The sequence below is a fragment of the Podarcis cretensis genome, assembly GCF_951804945.1.
Source record: "Podarcis cretensis genome assembly, chromosome: 10".
Lineage (NCBI taxonomy): Eukaryota > Metazoa > Chordata > Lepidosauria > Squamata > Lacertidae > Podarcis > Podarcis cretensis.
The window spans coordinates 12,048,838-12,070,564 of NC_137179.1; the positions used below are offsets into that span (position 1 = coordinate 12,048,838).

Sequence of the window (21,727 nt, forward strand, 5' to 3'; positions counted from 1 at the left end):
CACTGTTGACCAGCTCTTGCTGTCAGAAAGTTCCTCCTGATGCTTAGTTGGAACATCCTTTCTTGTAACTTGAATCCCCTGGAAAAGAGGACCCTGAGAGGAGGCAGGACAGCCGTTTACAAATATCTCAAGGGCTGTCACATGGAAGACGGAGCAAGCTTGTTTTCTGCTGCTCCGGATTGTAAGTTCACAGGTAGGTAAACTCTTGCTTTTATTGCATTTGACTTTCTACACCACTCGGCAACTGGTAACCAGAGACGTAACACTTCTGAAAGTGGAGGTAGAACATAGCCTAGTGCTGTGTCCAGGGCAGTTGTCTACCAGCTCCATCTGGTACGCAGGCTGAGACCCTATCTGCCCCCAGACTGTCTTGCCAGAGTGGTGCATGCTCTGGTTATCTCCCGCTTGGACTACTGCAATGTGCTCTACGTGGGGCTACCTTTGAAGGTGACCCGGAAACTACAACTAATCCAGAAAGCAGCAGCCAAACTGGTGACTGGTAGTGGCCACTGGGACCATATAACACCGGTCCTAAAGGATCTCAGTGAGTTTCCGAGCACAATTCAAAGTGTTGGTGCTAAAGCCCTAAATGGCCTCAGCCCAGTATACTTCAGCCCCATTGTTCAGTCCGGACACTGAGGTCCAGCTCCGAGAGCCTTCTGGCATTTCCCACCCTGCGAGAAGTGAAGCTAGAGGGAACCAGGCAGAGGGCCTTCTCGGTCGTGGCACCCTCCCTGTGGAACGCCCTCCCTTCGGATGTCAAGGAGATAAAGAACTACACAACTGAAGGCAGCCCTGTACAGTGGTACCTCGGGTTTAGAACTTTATTTGTTCTGGAGGTCTGTTCTTAACCTGAAAGTGTTCTTAACCTGAAGCACCACTTTAGCTAATGGGGCCTCCTGCTGCCGCTGTGCCGCCCTTGCACAATTTCTGTTCTCATCCTGAAGCAATGTTCTTAATCTGAGGTACTATTTCTGGGTTAGTGGAATCTGTAACCTGAAGCGTCTGTAACCTGAAGCGTATGTAACCCGAGGTACCACTGTATCGGGAAGTTTTAAATGTTTGATGTTTTATTATGTTTTTATATGTGTTGGAAGCTGCCCAGAGTGGCAGGAGCAAGCCAGCCAGATGGTCAGGATACAACAACAACAACAACAACAACAACAACAACAACAACAACAGTGTGAATTTGATCTGAGTTTTCCAACAAGTTCTAGCATTATATGAGAGCGGGGAGGGGAGGGGGGGGACTTTTCCTTATCCATTTTTTCCAATAGAGAGAGGAGAGGAGGCTGTGTTTTGCAGGTGGAAAGCGAAAAACACACACAAGGTTCAAAAGTGTTGCTCTGGAGGAAGCGGGCAGATCCAGTTTTAGGGGTAAAAAGACGTAAGCAAGCAGCTTACTCACGGCAGGCTTAGCGGCGGAGATGAGCGATGTGGAGGATTTGCCCTTAACCGAGGAGAGATTTATTGACAGTTCTCAGCTAAAGTGCTTTTCAAAGGAAGGGAAGAGGAAATGAATCATTTCACAGAGAGGAAAACCTTCCATTTGGTATTTATTAAAGGAGGTGTAGGAGAGTAAAGAAAACCGCCATAATATCTCTGGATAAATATGTATATGTGTGTGTGTGTGTGTATTCATATTTTTTTAACTTGATTTCATTTACAAAGAGCTTTCCATAACATATCTCAAAGCAATTCTGCAGTAAAAACACCAACACAAAAAACGATTAAAAACAATTCCATGGACAAAAGAAAAAAAGAACAATTCAAATCCAAGGTTGCAGATTTCTCTTTTTTCATTAAACCAGTCTTGTACATTTCAACCCTTTGCTTCTTTCCATTTTCTGGCTTTCAATATTCTTGCTGCCATTAGTAAGTAATCAGGTAAATGTTTATATAACAACCCTTTGTTGTCTCTGCTGAATAGAACTAAGAATGCTATTTCAGGTGATTTTTTTTTTCCTTTTTCCTTTCACAGGTTTTCCCAGTGTTTATGTTACTTCTGAAAATATCTCATCCCAGAACTGGACAACTTTGGCACAGAGTCCCCACATATGTGTGAAGGAACCGCGAACGGTGCCATTTTTGTATTATTTTCAGATAATTTTATCTTGGTCTAGCTGAAGTGGATAGGCCAGCATCAGATGATAAGAGCTGTTTGAAAGTGAAACGGGCTGCCTCCGAAGGCGCTGGACTCTCCTTAATTCAAGGATTATAGGCAAAGAATAGATGGGCACATATGACGGATGCTGTAGCGGAAGTTTTCCTGTACAGTGGTACCTCGGGTTAAATACTTAATTCGTTCCGGAGGTCCGTACTTAATCTGAAACTGTTCTTAACCTGAAGCACCACTTTAGCTAATGGGGTCTCCTGCTCCCGCTGCACAATTTCTGTTCTCATCCTGAAGCAAAGTTCGTAACCCGAGGTAATATTTCTGGGTTAGCTGAGTCTGTAACCTGAAGCGTATGTAACCCGAGGTACAACTGTATTGGCAAGGATCAGCCTAGAGGATCTCCCACAACCCTGTGATCTTAACTGCAAGAGCAGGCAGTCTCATATGGTAGCCTAGCAGAGATATCACATTGCCAACAAAGGTCCGTATAGTTAAATCTATGGTTTTCCCAGTAGTGATGTATGGAAGTGAGAGCTGGACCATAAAGAAGGCTGATCGCCGAAGAATTGATGCTTTTGAATTATGGTGCTGGAGGAGACTCTTGAGAGTCCCATGGACTGCAAGAAGATCAAACCTCTCCATTCTGAAGGAAATCAGCCCTGAGTGCTCACTGGAAGGACAGATCCTGAAGCTGAGGCTCCAATACTTTGGCCACCTCATGAGAAGACAAGACTCCCTGGAAAAGACCCTGATGTTGGGAAAGATGGAGGGCACAAGGAAAAGGGGACGACAGAGGACGAGATGGTTGGACAGTGTTCTCGAAGCTACCAGCATGAGTTTGACCAAACTGCGGGAGGCAGTGGAAGACAGGAGTGCCTGGCGTGCTCTGGTCCATGGGGTCACGAAGAGTCAGACACGACTAAACAACAACACAAGTCCTGAGGTGCTTCCAGGTGAGAATTCACCATGGGATCGATGTTCCTTGTGTATGCAGGTTTTCTTTTGCCGTGTCCACACAATATTGCTGGCACCAAAGTGTCGGCCTATATTCCCCCCCATTAAAATCTGGATTTATGCTTTCCCGTTAAAAATACTTATTCCCAACGAGCTGCTTAGTGATCTGTTTGTCATATTAAGCCCCATCTGGAAGCACTGTAAATCATGTTAAACCCTAAAATCAGCAGCTTACACTGATCCCAGAAACAGATAGGCGACCAATGCAGATGTTGAAGGATCAGAGTAATATGTTATTTATTCTTTGGGCTGCGGATAACAATCTGGCCACCATATTTTGGATCAACTGAAATACCCTGACCTTTTTTAAACAGTCCCATGTATGGAAGAGCAATGTGGAAACACAAAGCAATATTTCTGCACAGCATAAAGTAAATTTTGTTTTTAATCAAAATAATAAAACTGACAACTAGTCAACCCTTCAAATTAGTTTTGGGTTTTTTGCTGCAGCTTTGCTTTGGGATGAAATATTGCAGTAAGCAAGACAAGGACGTGTCAAAAGATCGCGTGTTTGTGTAACAAAAAAAGGAGGGGGGGGGAAGCATTCCTGAAATGTCATGCAAAATAATACAAGCCATTCATGAGAACAAGCCCTTGATCTCTGCTCAAAGGAAGAACCGTTCTTTCCCAGCCGGACACAACAAAAACTCTGCTTTCCTAAGCTAATCCTTGCACTCATGTGGTCAGGAGCAAGGGGTGATCTACGCATTTTGAAAAATCATGTGGCACAGCTCTTTAGGGACTGTACCACTTCCAAAAATAGACAGTGGGTGGGAACTCTGGAGTGGAGGGGGAGCCCCTGCACTTAATAGTACAGTGGTGCCCCGCAAGACGAACGCCTCGCAAGATGGAAAACCCGCTAGACGAAAGGGTTTTCCGTTTTGGAGGCGCTTCGCAAAACGAATTTCCCTATGGGCTTGCTTCGCAAGACGAAAATGTCTTGCGAGTTCCTGCGGGTTCCCCCCCCTTTTCCCTCTTTTCCTAAGCAGCTAAGCCGCTTATCAGCTGATCCGCTAAAAGCCGCTAAACCTCCTGCTGCTACCGTGCCACCGCCGTGCGATTTCTGTTCTTATCCTGAAGCAAAGTTCTTAACCTGAGGTACTACAGTGGTACCTTTGGTTACTGACGCTTCAAGTTACAGACGCTTCAGGTTACAGACTCCGCTAACCCAGAAATAGTACCTCGGTTAAGAACTTTGTTTCAGGATGAGAACAGAAATCGTGCAGCAGCGGCATGGCAGCAACAGGAGGCCCCATTAGATAAAGTGGCACCTCAGGTTAAGAACAGTTTCAGGTTAAGAACAGACCTCCGGAACGAATTAAGATCTTAACGCGAGGTACCACTGTATTGTCTACAGCAGTGTTTCCCAACCTTGGGTCTCCAGCTGTTTTTGGACTACAACTCCCATCTCCCCTAGCTAGCAAGACCAGTGGTCAGGGATGATGGGAACTGTAGTCCAAAAACAGCTGGAGACCCAAGGTTGGGAAACACTGGTCTACAGCAACCAGCAGTAGCGGGACAGGGTTTCAGACTGAGGTCTGCCCTGGTCCTTCCTGGAGACTCCAGCCCCAAGATCTGCAGAAGAACAAAATATTTCTGGGCAGGGTATAAATAATAAAAAAAATTATACAGTGGTACCTCGCGTTAAGTACTTAATTCGTTTTGGAGATCTGTTCTTAACCTGAAACTGTTCTTAACCTAAAGCACCACTTTAGCTAATGGGGCCTCCTGCTACCACCATGCTGACGGAGCACGATTTCTGTTCTCATCCTGAAGCAAAGTTCTTAACCCGAGATACTATTTCTGGGTTAGCGGAGTCTGTAACCTGAAGCATCTGTAACCTGAAGCATATGTAACCCGAGGTACCACTGTATTATTATTATTATTATTATTATTATTATTATTATTATTATATATTTCTTACCAATAAATCTTTTACAGACGCTTACAGACAAATTACAGACGCTTCAGGTTACAGACTCCGCTAACCCAGAAATAGTACCTCGGTTAAGAACTTTGTTTCAGGATGAGAACAGAAATCGTGCAGCAGCGGCATGGCAGCAACAGGAGGCCCTATTAGCTAAAGTGGTGCTTCAGGTTAAGAAAAGTTTCAAGTTAAGAACGGACCTCCGGAACGAATTAAGTACTTAACCCGAGGTACCACTGTATTTCTTGGTTAGCGGAGTCTGTAACCTGAAGCGTCTGTAACCTGAGGTACCACTGTACTGACCTAGATGGACCAATAGTCTATCTCAGTGTAAGGTTGCTTCCAGACCCTCCAACTGCCCCTATTTTCCAGGGACAGTTTTGGATTTACAGAATCCGTCCCAGTTTCTGGTTTGATCCCTGACTGGCCTGCTTTTCCTCAGGATGTTCCTATCTTCAACCGAGAAATGTTGGAGGGTATGGAGTTATCTGACCTCCCAAGCCATCTGAATGCAGCCTGTATAGGGAAGTTTTTTAATGTTTAATGTTTTATTAGATTTTTATATATGTTGGACGCCATCCAGAGTCAGATGGGCAGGGAATAATAATAATAATAATAATAATAATAATAATAATAATAATATAGGTAAATGTACCCCTGCCCGTACAGGCCAGTCTTGCCAGACTCTAGGGTTGTGCGCTCATCTCACTCTATAGGCCGGGAGCCAGCGCTGTCCGGAGACACTTCCGGGTCACGTGGCCAGCGTGACAAGCTGCATCTGGCGAGCCAGCGCGGCACACGGAACACCGTTTACCTTCCCGCTGGTAAGCGGTCCCTATTTATCTACTTGCACTTTGAGGTGCTTTCGGACTGCTAGGTTGGCAGGCGCTGGGACCGAACGATGGGAGCGCACCCCTCCGCGGGGATTCGAACCACCGACCATGTGATCGGCAAGTCCTAGGCGCTGAGGTTTTACCCACAGTGCCACCCGCGTCCCAATAATAATATAGGACGTCCTTATTTTCATCGGAGAAATGTTGGAGGGTATGAGCTTCCTACATTCCTATATCTGCTAATCAGAGAGTAGGAATGTGTATCCAAACACATTTGGATGCAGGAATCTCACAGCTATTGCATTCCCAAGAGGTGACTGTCTTGCCTCTGCGAGAGTGTCACCTTTAGTTTGGCTCCAGGTGTGTAGCAAGCGGAGCCTTATCTTGCTCCTGCAACTATGGGAAAGAGGCCAAAGGCCAAAGGCGTCATCATGTGGAATCCTGTGCCTTCCTCCCTCATCATTTCTTCCAATGAGGTGGGGATTCTGTAAAGCATTCTGTAAAGGCCTGAGCGTCTTTCCATCGCTTATTAAGACCAGGCTTATGTGAGTTCTGCTTTGCCCTAAATAACATTGACATTTTCTGATTATGCAGCTTTCTCTAGATACAGCTTTCAGTATAGGCAGCTTTCTATGTTCCTAGGTTTCCTATTCCTGTTTTATATCCTAAACCAAGGAGCATCCATATTTAGGATTTTGTTGTGTTTACTGAGACATTTTATTTACATGCATACAAACATTAATCAGATACAGTCTTTAAGCGCTTGTGCACATACTCATGTTTGGGGGGTGGTAATAAGGAAGGAAGGAAAGAGAGAAAGAGAGAAAAGGAAAGAAAGTGATAAGGTGAGGGAAAATTTCAGAATACAAAGCAAAACGAAACTGTATGTAACTTGTAGTCTACAGGAGTAGTTCTGTTAGTCTGTTGCAGTAAAAACCGGGATCTTAAAGATGAGGATTTTTCATGAATATTCACAGGGTAAGAACAGGTGCAGATCAAAGGAAATCTTGCCAGTCCAAAGTTTCAACATTTAAGTGTGCGAAATCACAGAGTGAGTGTTCCCTCGATTCGTTTTTATACCCTAGGAACCCCCAGGTTCCCGAATCTCAAGCAAAGCCCTGGGTGTAGGGGATCTTCTTTGGGGCAGAGGGGCCACATTATCCTTGTGGAAAGCTGACAGGGGCCGCATTCCAAAAGTAGCCAGGGCCAGTTCAGTTGCATACCCTTAACAGATGCACACAATCGCGCATACAATCTCTCTCTCACGCACCCACAGACCGTATGCCAGTAGTATGGTGTAATATTGGGCTGAGCCCAGGAGATGCTGGTAGGCTGGTCCAAATAGCCTGCGGGCTGCTGGTTCCCTGCCCTGGTTTATAACTTCAAAGCTTGCTCAAGATCCGACATGAGTTCAGGAGGCATGGATACAACATGAGCTAAAGCTCCAAAATGCCCTGTTATGTGTTTATGTTTGCCATTGAACTCGGTTGGGAAAGTTGCAGAGTTAAGTGCTCAGTATGAGAAATTTTCCCTCTGACTTTAATGACCAACTTAAGAGGAGTTTTTTGGATTTGATATCCTGCTTTATCACTACCCGAAGGAGTCTCAAAGTGGCTAACATTCTCCTTTCCCTTCCTCCCCCACAACAAACACTCTGTGAGGTGAGTGGGGCTGAGAGACTTCAGAGAAGTGTGACTGGCCCAAGGTCACCCAGCAGCTGCATGTGGAGGAGCGGGGAATCGAAACCAGTTCACCGGATTGCAAGTGTACCGCTCTTAACCATTACACCACACTGGCTCACGTGTGAGGATGCCAGGATCAGACCAGGAATCCCTAAAGCAAATCCCTAAAGAAAAGGCTATCTGAAAGTATAAAGATTGAAGTAATCTACATTAGACACAACAACTTAGAAAGAGTAAAAAAATTTCGAGGTCTTGGAACAAAGGAAGGAAGTCAATATGTACATATGTATGTAATGACTAGATTAGAATGAAGATATGGTTTTTATTTGTAGACGTGTGGGGGTTTTTTGTTGCTTTTCTTTTGTGTTTTTTTCTTGTTTGTATAGTTTTATTTTGGATTCAATGTTTGTAATTTTTGTTGTAATTTTGCATTGAAAATAAAAAATTATATAAAAAAGAAAAGAAAAAAAAGAAAAGGCTTTCTGCTTTTCCCAATTCAGGACTACCCTACAGAGGTAATTTACTATGGGGGTGGGGACAAAATCAAAACGGTCTGCCCCGATTCTCCTGGCTTCTTTGACGTCAGGGAGTTTTTGACATTGTGCCGTGGCATGCTGGTTTGCTAGCCATCCATGAAAAAAGAAGACTTGCGTGCGCACTGACTTCACAATAGTTCCACTGAGCATTTGTGGCATATGGACAAATCGCCATTGCAAGGCTTGCCACCCTGTGAACACTCCCTGAAGAATTGAGCTTTGGGAAGTTACAAGCATCTCATTGCCAAAGAAGAGCATGGAGGACGTTACTGGTAATCTGGAAAATAGTAGAATCAAGGGAATTCAAGTGGGTTCTTTCCTGCATTTGCAGGAGTTGGACTAGATGGCCACAGGGATCCTTCCAACGCTACAAGTCTCTGATTCTATGATTCACCTCCTAACAAGAGTGCTCCTTTCCAGTGTGCCAGCTGCGCCTTCTTCCAGGACACAACAGGCCAGACCTTTTGCCACACTGGCAGGGGCTGGTGGGAGTTGTAGTACAAAACATCGGTAAAGCAGCAGCCTGGCAAAAAGGCTGCGATAAAAGGCTGTAAGGGGCTGTAGCTGTCCAGTTTACTCCCTGCACCCTTTCCTAAGTTTTCCACTTTATTTTTCCCGTTGACACTTGACATCGCATGCTTCAACCTTTGTTTGGGAACTGTAGCTCTGTGAGGGGTCTCCTACAACACTTGGCACTCTTAAACTACAGTTCCCAGGATTCTTTGACTGTTAAAAGTGTTAACTAGAGTGCTTTAAATGTTTGGTGTTGACGTGATTTTTAGGCTGGATTTTTCTCTCTCTCCTTTTCTGGAGGAGAAAGAGGCCCACATTTTTTTACATGTCTAAAGTTTTCCAGGTTGGTTATTTAATTTCTGTACCTCTTAATATATTAAAAATATCTGTAAGCAACATATAAAAAAATGAAAGTTTAAACATTACAAAAACACACCATTACATATAAAAATGTTGCATTAATACAAAGTTACCAGTATATATATATAAATCAATATCAGTCCATTTTCCGCCTGAAACATCCTTTCTCCAGGTTTTCACCTAGGGTCCCCAAACCCTTTCAGCTCACCCACAGAAGTCTCACAATGAGAAGAACTCCTGGAAATGGCAGACATCACACTAGTCTCTCATTCTAGACTTGTTCTTTTATGGGCAGGGCCCAAGGTGTATGGCAGGCTTCCTCAAACTCGGCCCTCCAGATGTTTTGAGACTACAATTCCCATCATCCCTGACCACTGGTCCTGCTAGCTAGGGATCATGGGAGTTGTAGGCCAAAAACATCTGGAGGGCTGAGTTTGAGGAAGCCTGGTACTGTATATGGTACTTCCTCGGGCTGCTCACAGCTGCTACCCATTCAGCTGCCCTTTTCTCACCCAGTTCTAGGTACAGCAGGTTTATGGAGTTTCCCAGGGGGTTAGGATGGGAAAAGTACCCCCCCCACAGCTGTTTCTGCAACCTCTCCTCCTCCAACCATGTAAATACCTCCCTCTTGATTCTCAGTGACCCCATTTTGGCTGCAACCCTGCCAGCACTCGCAGTCTGCGTTTGCTATTAGAAGGAATTACGCATTTAAATTAAACGCTGCTCCACAGAGCAGCATCAAAAAGACAGGTCCCTGCCCCGAGGCACTTGCAATCCCGCAGTCCCAAGAGGGAGGGCAGAGGGATGGAGGAAATTGAAGGGAGGGAGAGAACGCACATTGTATTCAGGACATAGAATTGTAGAGGTGGAAGGGGGACCCCAAGGACTATCTAGACTGCAATGCAGGAATCGCTGCTAATATTTGCAACTTATTTATTAAATTCGTTAGCCACTTTTCTGTTCAGGTGGGTGATCTATTTACAATAAAAACAGTGATTCATCTTTCATTTACAAACGTCATTTCGTTGTGCTTTTTACATTTTGCAAGTTACTCTGGGAATGACATTGAAGAGCCGGGATTGTGGGTGTAACTCTGAAAATTATGGGAGAATTCTCAAGAAATCACCACTGGCTAAATTCCATCTCCTCCCCACACAAACCCCAATTGCTGAAACAGGAAAAGAACAAAAACAGATCTTGAGAGGCACAATTGCTAGATTGCAATGCTGGAAATCCCTCTCTCTCTACTCTTCAGGCAATCTTACACATCCCTACTTTGAAGTAAACCAAACCCAAAGGGGTTTACTTCCAAGTCATTTTGATTAGAGGAAGGGGTTGCCGTTCCAATCGGGGCTCTCCAACCCAAACCCATTTGCTGCTTTCAAAAAGAAAATAAAGAGAGCATTAGGATGCAGCATTTGTTATGAACACCAAGACAAATCAGTAAGGCTTGGCAGGTAAAGCCCTGGGATTTGGTGCAATTTTCCAAGGCATGCCAAGCGACTTGCTGCAGGCTGCCAGCTAGCTAAATAGGTAGGCTGCACTTACGAAACACCTTTGCAACCCATTACAGCCTAATACACAAACCACACACACACACACACACACACAACACAGCTGACTGCACCGCATACATAGGTACACACAGATAAAGATTTTGTAACACGCCCTTCTTCCTCCTCACCAGCCAATAACAGAGTAGGTGCCTGTTATTTTGGAACCTGCCTTGGGCAGAGAAGTTGAGTTGTATGTACGTCCTGGAAACAGCAAAAGCATCAAGGGCTGGAGACAGAGAGAGGGGTAAGAGGGTTGTGTTTGTGTGTGTATGGGGAAGGGGGGACCGTGTACAAAGGGGGGAGGATATTTGGGGGGAGTGGACGGGGTCCCCACTGTATAATTATCCTGCCCACCACAATGTTTTCTGAAAGGCCTGAATGCTACATTAATGATTACTGGCTGTTAAAACCAAGGGGTGGTGGTAGTTATCCCAGAAGTATTAATTCAGAGTATTTTTTTTTTAAAGTGGCATTATGCTTCATCATTTATGTAACGAGTTTCCAGCGCATAAAACGCTGACGTTGTAATTCATTCGTCTATTTGTAAATCCAGTTCCGGATCGCCTTATTGGTTTTATGATATATATTCTGTTTGATCAGCATCCCTTTAGTTCATCGGATTTTGTAGGAGTTCTGTGCAGCCGTCCAAAATGCTTTACAGGGTGATGTAAATGGATCTCGCATACGATCAGTTTCAATTCTGCATGGCTGTCACATTTCTCGGCAAAAGGCAAGAGGGGAAAACCACAAACGCACCATCCTTACCTCGTGTGACTTGTTCCTGGTACGTTTTCGCGTCATTTATAGTTTCCACAGCATTTAAAGGTAACTGTTTGTTATTTACATCATCTTGACAGATCGCCACTTTATTCACCAACACAGCATGCTCCTCCCATAGACAAACGTACTTTACAGTCTTTTTAAAAATCCCAATAACCTGCTTCCCGGGTGATTTTGGGTGCCTTCAGGCCGTCGTTCATCCGCTGTGATTTATTTTGCCATCGTCTTTTATTCATCATGACAGGTCGGGATTCTTTTCATTTTGATAACCCACCGCTAAAAAAAACTAAACAAAAACCCCACAACCATCACCTGCCCAGTTCAAAACAGCTGCATTTTTATTTTTATTTTTTAAAAAACGCATTTTAGAAGTGCCAACTCGACCGTCTGTGCGTGTTTACTTGGAAGCAAGCCACCCCCTCCGCCCCGCCCCGGCGCTCAGCGGGTACTGGGAGGGCAGCGCGGAACCTGCTGCAGCATGCCTATCAATTACTGTAAAAAAATAAAAATATTTAATATATATATATATATATCAATCCCTCCTTGCTGCAAGCCCGGTTTGCAACGCACGCTTACTCGGATGCAAAAGCCCCGTGCGTGCAATGGAGGCTTGCTTTGCTCCCAAGGAAGCGTGCAAACGGTTGGCAGAGCTCCGCCGTTTTATATAACCGGGTCTGGTGCATCTACACGGCGCGCGGCTGCTGCAGCTGCGCGAGGGAGAAGCGAATCTTGCAGCAAGAATCCCGGGCTGCGGCTCCTCTCCAGCCCCGCCCACTCCTCCTCCTCGCCCCGCCCACCCCTGCTCCGCCTGCTCAGGCCGCCGAATCGAGCTGCCGAGGGTATCGATGGCTCCCTCTCTCTCACACTCTCTCTTTTAAAGCGCACCCCTTCATTCTCTTCTCGGCGCTCGGCAGCGCCAGCCCCGGCTCCGGCCATTTCGCGCAGCGGCGGCGGCGCCTCCGGAGAGACCCGGGAGGAGGAGGAAGAGGAGGTAGGTGCTCCCCAAGGGGCCTTCTCCAGAGGAAGCCCCGGGACCTATTTGCACCCCGCGGGAAAGTGACCCGGGGTTCAGGGGCGCCTCCCACTTCTCCCCCCCCCCCCAGCCGCCTCTGCCCCGGGACTTAGTGGCAGCCGCGCCTTGAGAAGCCTCGCCTTTCCCTGCCCCGGGACCTAGTGGCATCCCGGGATGAGCCCCTGCCCCAGGTCTACTGGCACTGATTCGGGGGTTTAGCCGCCTCCCGCCCAGCTGGCTCTGCCCCGGGACTTAGTGGGAGCCCCTGCCCGCCCCTGCCCCGGGACTTAGTGGGCAGCCCCTGCCCGCCCCTGAGTGGGAGCCCCTGCCTGCCCCGGGACTTAGTGGGCAGCCCCTGCCTGCCCCGGGACTTAGTGGGCAGCCCCTGCCCGCCCCTGCCCCGGGACTTAGTGGGCAGCCCCTGCCTGCCCCGGGACTTAGTGGGCAGCCCCTGCCTGCCCCGGGACTTAGTGGGCAGCCCCTGCCCGCCCCTGCCCCGGGACTTAGTGGGCAGCCCCTGCCTGCCCCGGGACTTAGTGGGCAGCCCCTGCCCGCCCCTGCCCCGGGACTTAGTGGGCAGCCCCTGCCCGCCCCTGAGTGGGAGCCCCTGCCCCGGGACTTAGTGGGAGCCCCTGCCCGCCCCTGCCCCGGGACTTAGTGGGAGCCCCTGCCCGCCCCTGCCCCGGGACTTAGTGGGAGCCCCTGCCCGCCCCTGCCCCGGGACTTAGTGGGCAGCCCCTGCCTGCCCCGGGACTTAGTGGGCAGCCCCTGCCCGCCCCTGCCCCGGGACTTAGTGGGCAGCCCCTGCCCGCCCCTGCCCCGGGACTTAGTGGGCAACCCCTGCCTGCCCCGGGACTTAGTGGGCAGCCCCTGCCCGCCCCTGCCCCGGGACTTAGTGGGCAGCCCCTGCCCGCCCCTGAGTGGGAGCCCCTGCCCCGGGACTTAGTGGGAGCCCCTGCCCGCCCCTGCCCCGGGACTTAGTGGGAGCCCCTGCCCGCCCCTGCCCCGGGACTTAGTGGGAGCCCCTGCCCGCCCCTGCCCCGGGACTTAGTGGGCAGCCCCTGCCTGCCCCGGGACTTAGTGGGCAGCCCCTGCCCGCCCCTGCCCCGGGACTTAGTGGGCAGCCCCTGCCCGCCCCTGCCCCGGGACTTAGTGGGCAACCCCTGCCTGCCCCGGGACTTAGTGGGCAGCCCCTGCCCGCCCCTGCCCCGGGACTTAGTGGGCAGCCCCTGCCCGCCCCTGAGTGGGAGCCCCTGCCTGCCCCGGGACTTAGTGGGAGCCCCTGCCCGCCCCTGCCCCGGGACTTAGTGGGCAGCCCCTGCCCGCCCCTGCCCCGGGACTTAGTGGGCAACCCCTGCCTGCCCCGGGACTTAGTGGGCAGCCCCTGCCCGCCCCTGAGTGGGAGCCCCTGCCTGCCCCGGGACTTAGTGGGAGCCCCTGCCCGCCCCTGCCCCGGGACTTAGTGGGCAGCCCCTGCCCGCCCCTGCCCCGGGACTTAGTGGGCTGCCCCTGCCCCGCGACTTAGTGGGGAGCCCCTGCCCGGGGACTTAGTGGAAGCCCTCCCCCTTCGGCCGCCTCTGCCCCGGGACTTAGTGGGCAGCCGCGCCTTGAGAAGCCTCGCCTTTCCCTGCCCCGGGACCTAGTGGCATCCCGGGATGAGCCCCAGGTCTACTGGCACTGATTCGGGGTTTAGCCGCCTCCCGCCCAGCTGGCTCTGCCCCGGGACCTTGTGGTATGAAGAAGCCCCCCACCCCCATTCGCCTCTGCTCCGGGACTTAGTAGCCCCCGCGAGAAACAGCCGCACCCTCCCGGCGTTGGGACTCGGTGGGCTCCCCGTGCGAAGAAGCCCCCGAAGCCAGCCGCTTCTGCCCCCGGACCTAGTGGCATGCTGCTGCCGCCCGCGCCCTTTCACTTGGGTCTTTCCCCTCCCTGCTCTGCTTGTCCTTCATTGCGGGGCTTCTCCCACCCCCCCCTCGTCCGTCTTCGAAGGAAATAAACGCGGGGGGGGGGGGAGGGAGAAAATGAATGAAAATGGGGGGGGGACACACACGCGCGCGCGCGATGGTGACTCTTCCTTGTTTCAAAATGGCAAAACTGGAAACATTCAAAAAGTTAGACATCTTTTCCTTCTCTCCTCCTTCCTCCTCCCCCTCTCCACTGCAAAGTCTTTCCTGGTGGTTCAACTTTCCTGAGAGTCATTCCGGCTCCCATATAGGGCGGCGGGGATACTTTTTGAGTGTGTTTTTGGTGGGGTGTCTGCCTTCCTTCCCCGCCACCCCTTGAAGGAAGTAAGGAAGGGGACCTGGATGCGCCCCACTTCCTCCTCATCCCTCCCGGACATTGTTCCTCTCCTGCCTGGGGTCCCCCTTCCTGGAAAATCTGCCTTCCATTTCCCCCCTTGGGGGGCAGTATTTTGCAAATATTCCTTTTGTGCTTCTGCCTGCTCTAATCTGTCGGAACCTTCATGCTTGCTATGTACATCCAATGAGATTTTATGTAGTCTCTTAGGTCCATCGGGAAAGGAGAGACCCTCCTGATACCCCAGGGATAGGGGGTCTTTTTGATCTTAAGGCATGAGACTCTTAATCTCAGGGCCATGGGTTCGAGTGGCTGCGGAACCCAGCCAGATGAGTGGGGTATAAATAAGGGTCTGCGTAAAAGGCGGATCTACACGGATCCTCATGGATCCTCCACTTTTTAAAGAATAATTCCAACAAATGCAGTGTCAAATCACACCTAGAAGGCACGCCTACAAACTGGACTATAAAAAACGTGGATCCAACACTTTTCCGCGCTGCAGCACCACAAAAACATGGATCCGAGGCACGGATCCTCATGAATTCATATGATTTTTATATTGAAAAAAAATAAAAACACCATGCTACTGTAGACCACATCTTAGTCTGTAGGAGGAACCAAAAAAATCACGCATCCACTGTTTCGTGGTGCCGCAATGGCGCAAAAACATGGTTAAAAAACACGGATCCTCATGAATCCTAATGATTTTTGCACTAGATCATCCCAAACTCACTGTCAAATTACACATCATGTTCAGGGGCACAGCATCCACCACAGAAATCACAGATCCGTGGCTTCCTGGCCATACCGTGGCCCAAAAACGTGGTTTTGAAGCACGGATCCTCATGGATCCTCACGCTTTTTGCATTGGGCCACCACAAACTCACTGTCAAATCACACATCATAGCCAGGGGCACAGCCTGCACCACAAAAAACTCGGATCCACGGCTTCCTGGCCATGTTGTTGTTGTTTAGTCGTTTAGTCGTGTCCGACTCTTCGTGACCCCATGGACCAGAGAACGCCAGGCACTCCTGTCCTCCACTGCCCCCCGCAGTTTGGTCAGACTCATGCTGGTAACCTTGAAAACACTATCGAACCATCTCGTCCTCTGTCGCCCCCTTCTCCTTGTGCCCTCCATCTTTCCCAACATCAGGGTCTTCTCCAGGGAGTCTTCTCTTCTCATGAGGTGGCCAAAGTACTGGAGCCTCAGCTTCACAATCTGTCCTTCCAGTGAGCACTCAGGGCTGATTTCCTTCAGAATGGAGAGGTTTGATCTTCTTGCAGTCCATGGGACTCTCAAGAGTCTCCTCCAGCACCATAATTCAAAAGCATCAATTCTTCGGCAATCAGCCTTCTTTATGGTCCAGCTCTCACTTCCATACATCACTACTGGGAAAACCATAGCTTTAACTATACGGACCTTTGTTGGCAAGGTGATGTCTCTACTTCTCAAGATGCTGTCTAGGCCTGTCATTGCCCTTCTCCCAAGAAGCAGGCGTCTTTTAATTTCGTGGCTGCTGTCACCATCTGCAGTGATCATGGAGCCCAAGAAAGTAAAATCTCTCACTGCCTCCATTTCTTCCCCTTCTATTTGCCAGGAGGTGATGGGACCAGTAGCCATGATCTTCGTTTTTTTGATGTTGAGCTTCAGACCATATTTTGCACTCTCCTCTTTCACCCTCAATAAAAGGTTCTTTAATTCCTCCTCACTTTCTGCCATCAAGGTTGTGTCATCTGCATATCTGAGGTTGTTGATATTTCTTCCGGCAATCTTAATTCCGGCTAGGGATTCATCCAGCCCAGCCTTTCGCATGATGAATTCTGCATATAAGTTAAATAAGCAGGGAGACAAAATGCAGCCTTGTCGTACTCCTTTCCCAATTTTGAACCAGTCAGTTGTTCCATATCCAGTTCTAACTGTAGCTTCTTGTCCCACATAGAGATTTCTCAGGAGACAGATGAGGTGATCAGGCACTCCCATTTCTTTAAGAACTTGCCATAGTTTGCCATGGTCGACACAGTCAAAGGCTTTTGCATAGTCAATGAAGCAGAAGTAAATGTCTTGGCCATATTGTGGCACAAAAACGTAGTTTTGAAGCACGGATCCTCATGGATCCTCACGCTTTTTGCATTGGGCCAAACCAAACTCACCATCAAATCACATATCATGTCCAGGGGCACAGCCTGCACCACAAAAGTCTAGTATCCACGGTTATCTGGCAACACCACGGCCCCAAAACGTGGTTTTGAAGCTCGGATCCTCACGGATCCTCACGCTTTTTGCATTGGGCCACCACAAACTCACTGTCAAATAACATATCATTGCCAGGGGCACAGCCTACACTACAGAAAACTAGGATCCACGACTTCCTGGTAACACCATGGCCCAAAAATGTGGTTTTGAAGCATGGATCCTCATGGATCCTGACACTGTTTGCACTAGATCAGCCCAAACTCACCATCAAATCACACATCATGGCCAGGGGCACAGCGTGCACCACAAAAAACTAGGATCCACTCAGTGGATTTGTAACTGGCTGACTGACCGAACCCAAAGGGTGCTCATCAATGGTTCCTCTTCATCCTGGAGAAGAGTGACTAGTGGGGTGCCACAGGGTTCTGTCTTGGGCCCGGTCTTATTCAACATCTTTATCAACGACTTGGATGATGGACTCAAGGGCATCCTGATCAAATTTGCAGATGACACCAAACTGGGAGGGGTGGCTAACACCCCAGAGGACAGGATCACACTTCAAAACAACCTTGACAGATTAGAGAACTGGGCCAAAACAAACAAGATGAGTTTTAACAGGGAGAAATGTAAAGTATTGCGCTTGGGCAAAAAAAATGAGAGGCACAAATACAAGATGGGTGACACCTGGCTTGAGAGCAGTACATGTGAAACGGATCTAGGAGTCTTGGTTGACCACAAACTTGACATGAGCCAACAGTGTGACGCGGCAGCTAAAAAAGCCAATGCAATTCTGGGCTGCATCAATAGGAGTATAGCATCTAGATCAAGGGAAGTAATAGTGCCACTGTATTCTGCTCTGGTCAGACCTCACCTGGAGTACTGTGTCCAGTTCTGGGCACCACAGTTCAAGAAGGACACTGACAAACTGGAACGTGTCCAGAGGAGGGCAACCAAAATGGTCAAAGGCCTGGAAACGATGCCTTATGAGGAACGGCCAAGGGAGCTGGGCATGTTTAGCCTGGAGAAGAGGAGGTTAAGGGGTGATATGATAGCCATGTTCAAATATATAAAAGGATGTCACATAGAGGATGGAGAAAGGTTGTTTTCTGCTGCTCCAGAGAAGCGGACACGGAGCAATGGTTCCAAAGTACAAGAAAGAAGATTCCACCTAAACATTAGGAAGAACTTCCTGACAGTAAGAGCTGTTCGACAGTGGAATTTGCTGCCAAGGAGTGTGGTGGAGTCTCCTTCTTTGGAGGTCTTTAAGCAGAGGCTTGACAACCATATGTCAGGAGTGCTCTGATGGTGTTCCTGCTTGGCAGGGGGTTGGACTCGATGGCCCTTGTGGTCTCTTCCAATTCTATGATTCTATTCTATGATCAGTAATTTTTACGGTAATTACAATCCTGCTTTCCCTTGTACCAGCTTACCTTGACTTCAGTAAGGCCTTTGAAAAGGTCCCCCATGATATTATTGCAAAAAAACTAGTAATATGTGGGCTAGACAAAGCTACTGTTAGGTGGATTTGTAATTGGTTGACGGGCTGAACCCAAAGAGTGCTCATCAGTGGCTCACCTTCATCCTGGAAAAAAATGACTATTGGGGTTCCACAAGGTTCTGTCCTGGGCCTGGTGCTATTCAATATTTTTATAAATGATTTGGATGATGGAATAGAGGGCGTGCTAATCAAATTTGCAAATGACTGCAAACTGGGAGGGGTTGCTAATACACCAGCGGACAGGGTCAGAATTCAAAATGACCTGAATAGCCTAGAGAGCTGGGCCAAAACCAACTATATGGAGTTCCATAGGGAGAAATGTAAGGTACTACACCTGGATAGAAAAAATGAAATGCACAGGTGGGGGACACTTGGCTTGACAACAGTACCAGTGAAAGGGATCTGGGAGTCTTGGTCGACCACAAGCTGAATATGAGTCAACAGTGTGATGTGGCAGCTAAGAACACCAATGCAATTCTGGGCTGCATCAATAGGAGTATAGTGTCTAGATCAAGTGAAGGAATGCCACCACACTATTCTGGTTGGTCAGACCACACCTGAAATACTGTGTCCAGTTGAAGAAGGATATTGTCAAGTTGGAGCATGTCCAGAGGAGGGTGACCAAAATGTAAAAGGTCTGGAATCCAAGCCCTATGAGGAGAGACTTAGGGAGCTGGATTTGTTTAATCTAGAGAAGGGAAGATTAAGGAGTGACATGATAGCCATGTTTAAATATTTGAAGGGATGTCATGTTGAAGAGGGAGCAAGCTTGTTTTCTGCTGTTCTAGAGACTAGGATGCAGAATAATGGATTCAAACTATGGGAAAAGAGATTCCACCTGGGCGCGGTAATCCAGTCAAGGGGAAAGGGAGGCATACTATGTTTAGGGCACCGTTTCCAGCCCCTTCCCCTTTTCGGGGTGAGCATAGTGGATCCTAAAAGGGGCTGCTCAGTCATGGATACAGCTGCTGAGCTGCTCAACTGCCTCATTCCTTGAGTCAGAATGACTGAATTTGTATCCACCGCCCATGTGTCAGTTCATGACTAGGGGCTTCACATTCCTGCCCCCGTGGCCATTTAGTGATCGCCATGGGGGGACGGTTGGGGGGGTTGTGTTGGGTTTTTGGAAGATGCCTGTGCGTGAATTTGTTTTATGTGTGTAGATCAGTGCACGCTGACCAATGCACAGCCTTCGCAGAAGGGCTCTGTTCTGATGGCATGAGTAGTCACGACGAACTGGTGGATCCTATCTGCTGCAGCCTTCATCCGCCTTCAGAGCCGTTGTAACACACTGCTTGTTATCACCCGCCTGTTCTGCCGTTGAGGACTTCTTGGATCATTCTTTGTCTAGCTCCTTCCCTGTTATGTACTAAGCTTGGATCCTAGAACAATAGGCAAGTAGGATCCTAGAATGCAAGAACTGATTGACTTGCAGGAAAAGACCAATCAGGCTCCAGGAGGGAAGCAGAATCAGCCAGTCAGACGGGACTCATTGTGTAAATAATGTATATAAAAGCCTCAGGTTTGGGGGGAAATTCAGTCACTGTTTTGCAAGCTGCAATAAAGAGCATGAAATCACTACAGGACTCTGAACATATTTAATTTTCTTTTACCAGGCTGTGCCCCTGGACATGATGTGTGATTTGACGGTGAGTTTGGGTTGGCCCAATGGAAAATGCGTGAGGATCCATGAGGATCCGTACTTCGAAACCACGTTTTTGGGCCACGGTATGGCCAGGAAGCCGTGGATCCGTGATTTTTGTGGTGCAGGTTGTGCCCCTGGCTATGACGTGTGATCTGACGGTGAGTTTGGGTTGGCCCAATGCTAAAAGCGTGAGGATCCATGAGGATCCGTGATTCAAAACCACGTTTTTGGGCCATGGCAAGGCCAGGCAGGCGTGGATCCGAGTTTTTTGTGGTGGATGCTGTGCCCCTGGCCATGATGTTTGATCTGATGGTGACTTTGGGCTGGTCTTGTGCAAAAATCATGAGGATCCATGAGGATCCATGTTTCGGAACCACGTTTTTGGGCCACGGCATGGCCAGGCAGGCGTGGATCCGAGTTTTTTGTGGTGCAGGTTGTGCCCCTGGCTATGACGTGTGATCTGACGGTGAGTTTGGGTTGGCCCAATGCGAAAAGCGTGAGGATCCATGAGGATCCGTGATTCAAAAACACGTTTTTGGGCCACGGCCTGGCCAGGCAGTCGTGGATCCGAGTTTTTTGTGGTGGATGCTGTGCCCCTGGCCATGATGTTTGATCTGATGGTGACTTTGGGCTGGTCTTGTGCAAAAACCATGAGGATCCATGAGGATCCATGCTTCGGAACCATGTTTTTGGGCCACGGCATGGCCCGGCAGGCGTGGATCCGAGTTTTTTGTGGTGTAGACTGTGCCCCTGGCTATGATATGTGATTTGACGGTGAGTTTGGGTTGGCCTAATGCGAAAAGCGTGAGGATCCACGAGGATCCGTGATTCAAAAACACGTTTTTGGGCCACGGCCTGGCCAGGCAGTCGTGGATCCGAGTTTTTTGTGGTGGATGCTGTGCCCCTGGCCATGATGTTTGATCTGATGGTGACTTTGGGCTGGTCTTGTGCAAAAACCATGAGGATCCATGAGGATCCATGCTTCGGAACCACGTTTTTGGGCCACGGCATGGCCCGGCAGGCGTGGATCCGAGTTTTTTGTGGTGTAGACTGTGCCCCTGGCTATGATATGTGATTTGACGGTGAGTTTGGGTTGGCCTAATGCGAAAAGCGTGAGGATCCATGAGGATCCGTGCTTCAAAACCACGTTTTTGGGCCACGGTATGGCCAGGAAGCCGTGGATCCGTGATTTATGTGGTGGATGCTGTGCCCCTGGCCATGATGTTTGAACTGATGGTGACTTTGGGCTGGTCTTGTGCAAAAATCATGAGGATCCATGAGGATCCGTGTTTTTTAAACATGCTTTTGCGCCCCTGCGGCCCCACGAAATGGATGCGTGATTTTTTTGATGCTGTCTACAGAGTAAGACATCGTCTACAGTATCATGGTGGTTTTATTTAATTTGAATGAAAAAATCATATGAATTCACGAGGATCCATCTAGATCCGCCTTTTACCTTTTTCCATAAATAATAAAGTTGTTGTTGTTGATGAGCGGGGTATAAATAATAAAGTTGTTGTTGATGAGCGGGATATAAATAATAAAGTTGTTGTTGATGAGTGGGATATAAATAATAAAGTTGTTGATGAGTGGGGTACAAATAATAAAGTTGTTGTTGATGAGCAGGGTATAAATAATAAAGTTGTTGTTGTTGATGAGCGGGATATAAATAATAAAGTTGTTGTTGATGAGTGGGATATAAATAATAAAGTTGTTGTTGTTGTTACTATTATTTGAGCCTCAGGTTAGGCAAAAGGTTCCT

At 48.6% G+C, this 21,727-nt stretch overlaps 1 protein-coding gene and 1 long non-coding RNA gene across 2 annotated transcripts in view; both read left to right on the forward strand.

Moving 5' to 3' along the window:
- The window catches only part of LOC307225356, a 106,579-nt gene that overhangs the window by 43,845 nt on the left and 41,007 nt on the right, over window positions 1–21,727 (forward strand). The gene's annotated exons all lie outside the window — the stretch shown is intronic.
- LOC307225228 (GTPase KRas-like) overlaps window positions 10,639–21,727 on the forward strand; it is a 52,096-nt gene continuing 41,007 nt past the window's right edge. The window contains 1 exon segment of the mRNA XM_079993121.1: window positions 10,639–10,781. Within this exon segment, the coding sequence (XP_079849247.1) occupies window positions 10,730–10,781 (52 nt within the window). The 5' untranslated portion in view covers window positions 10,639–10,729.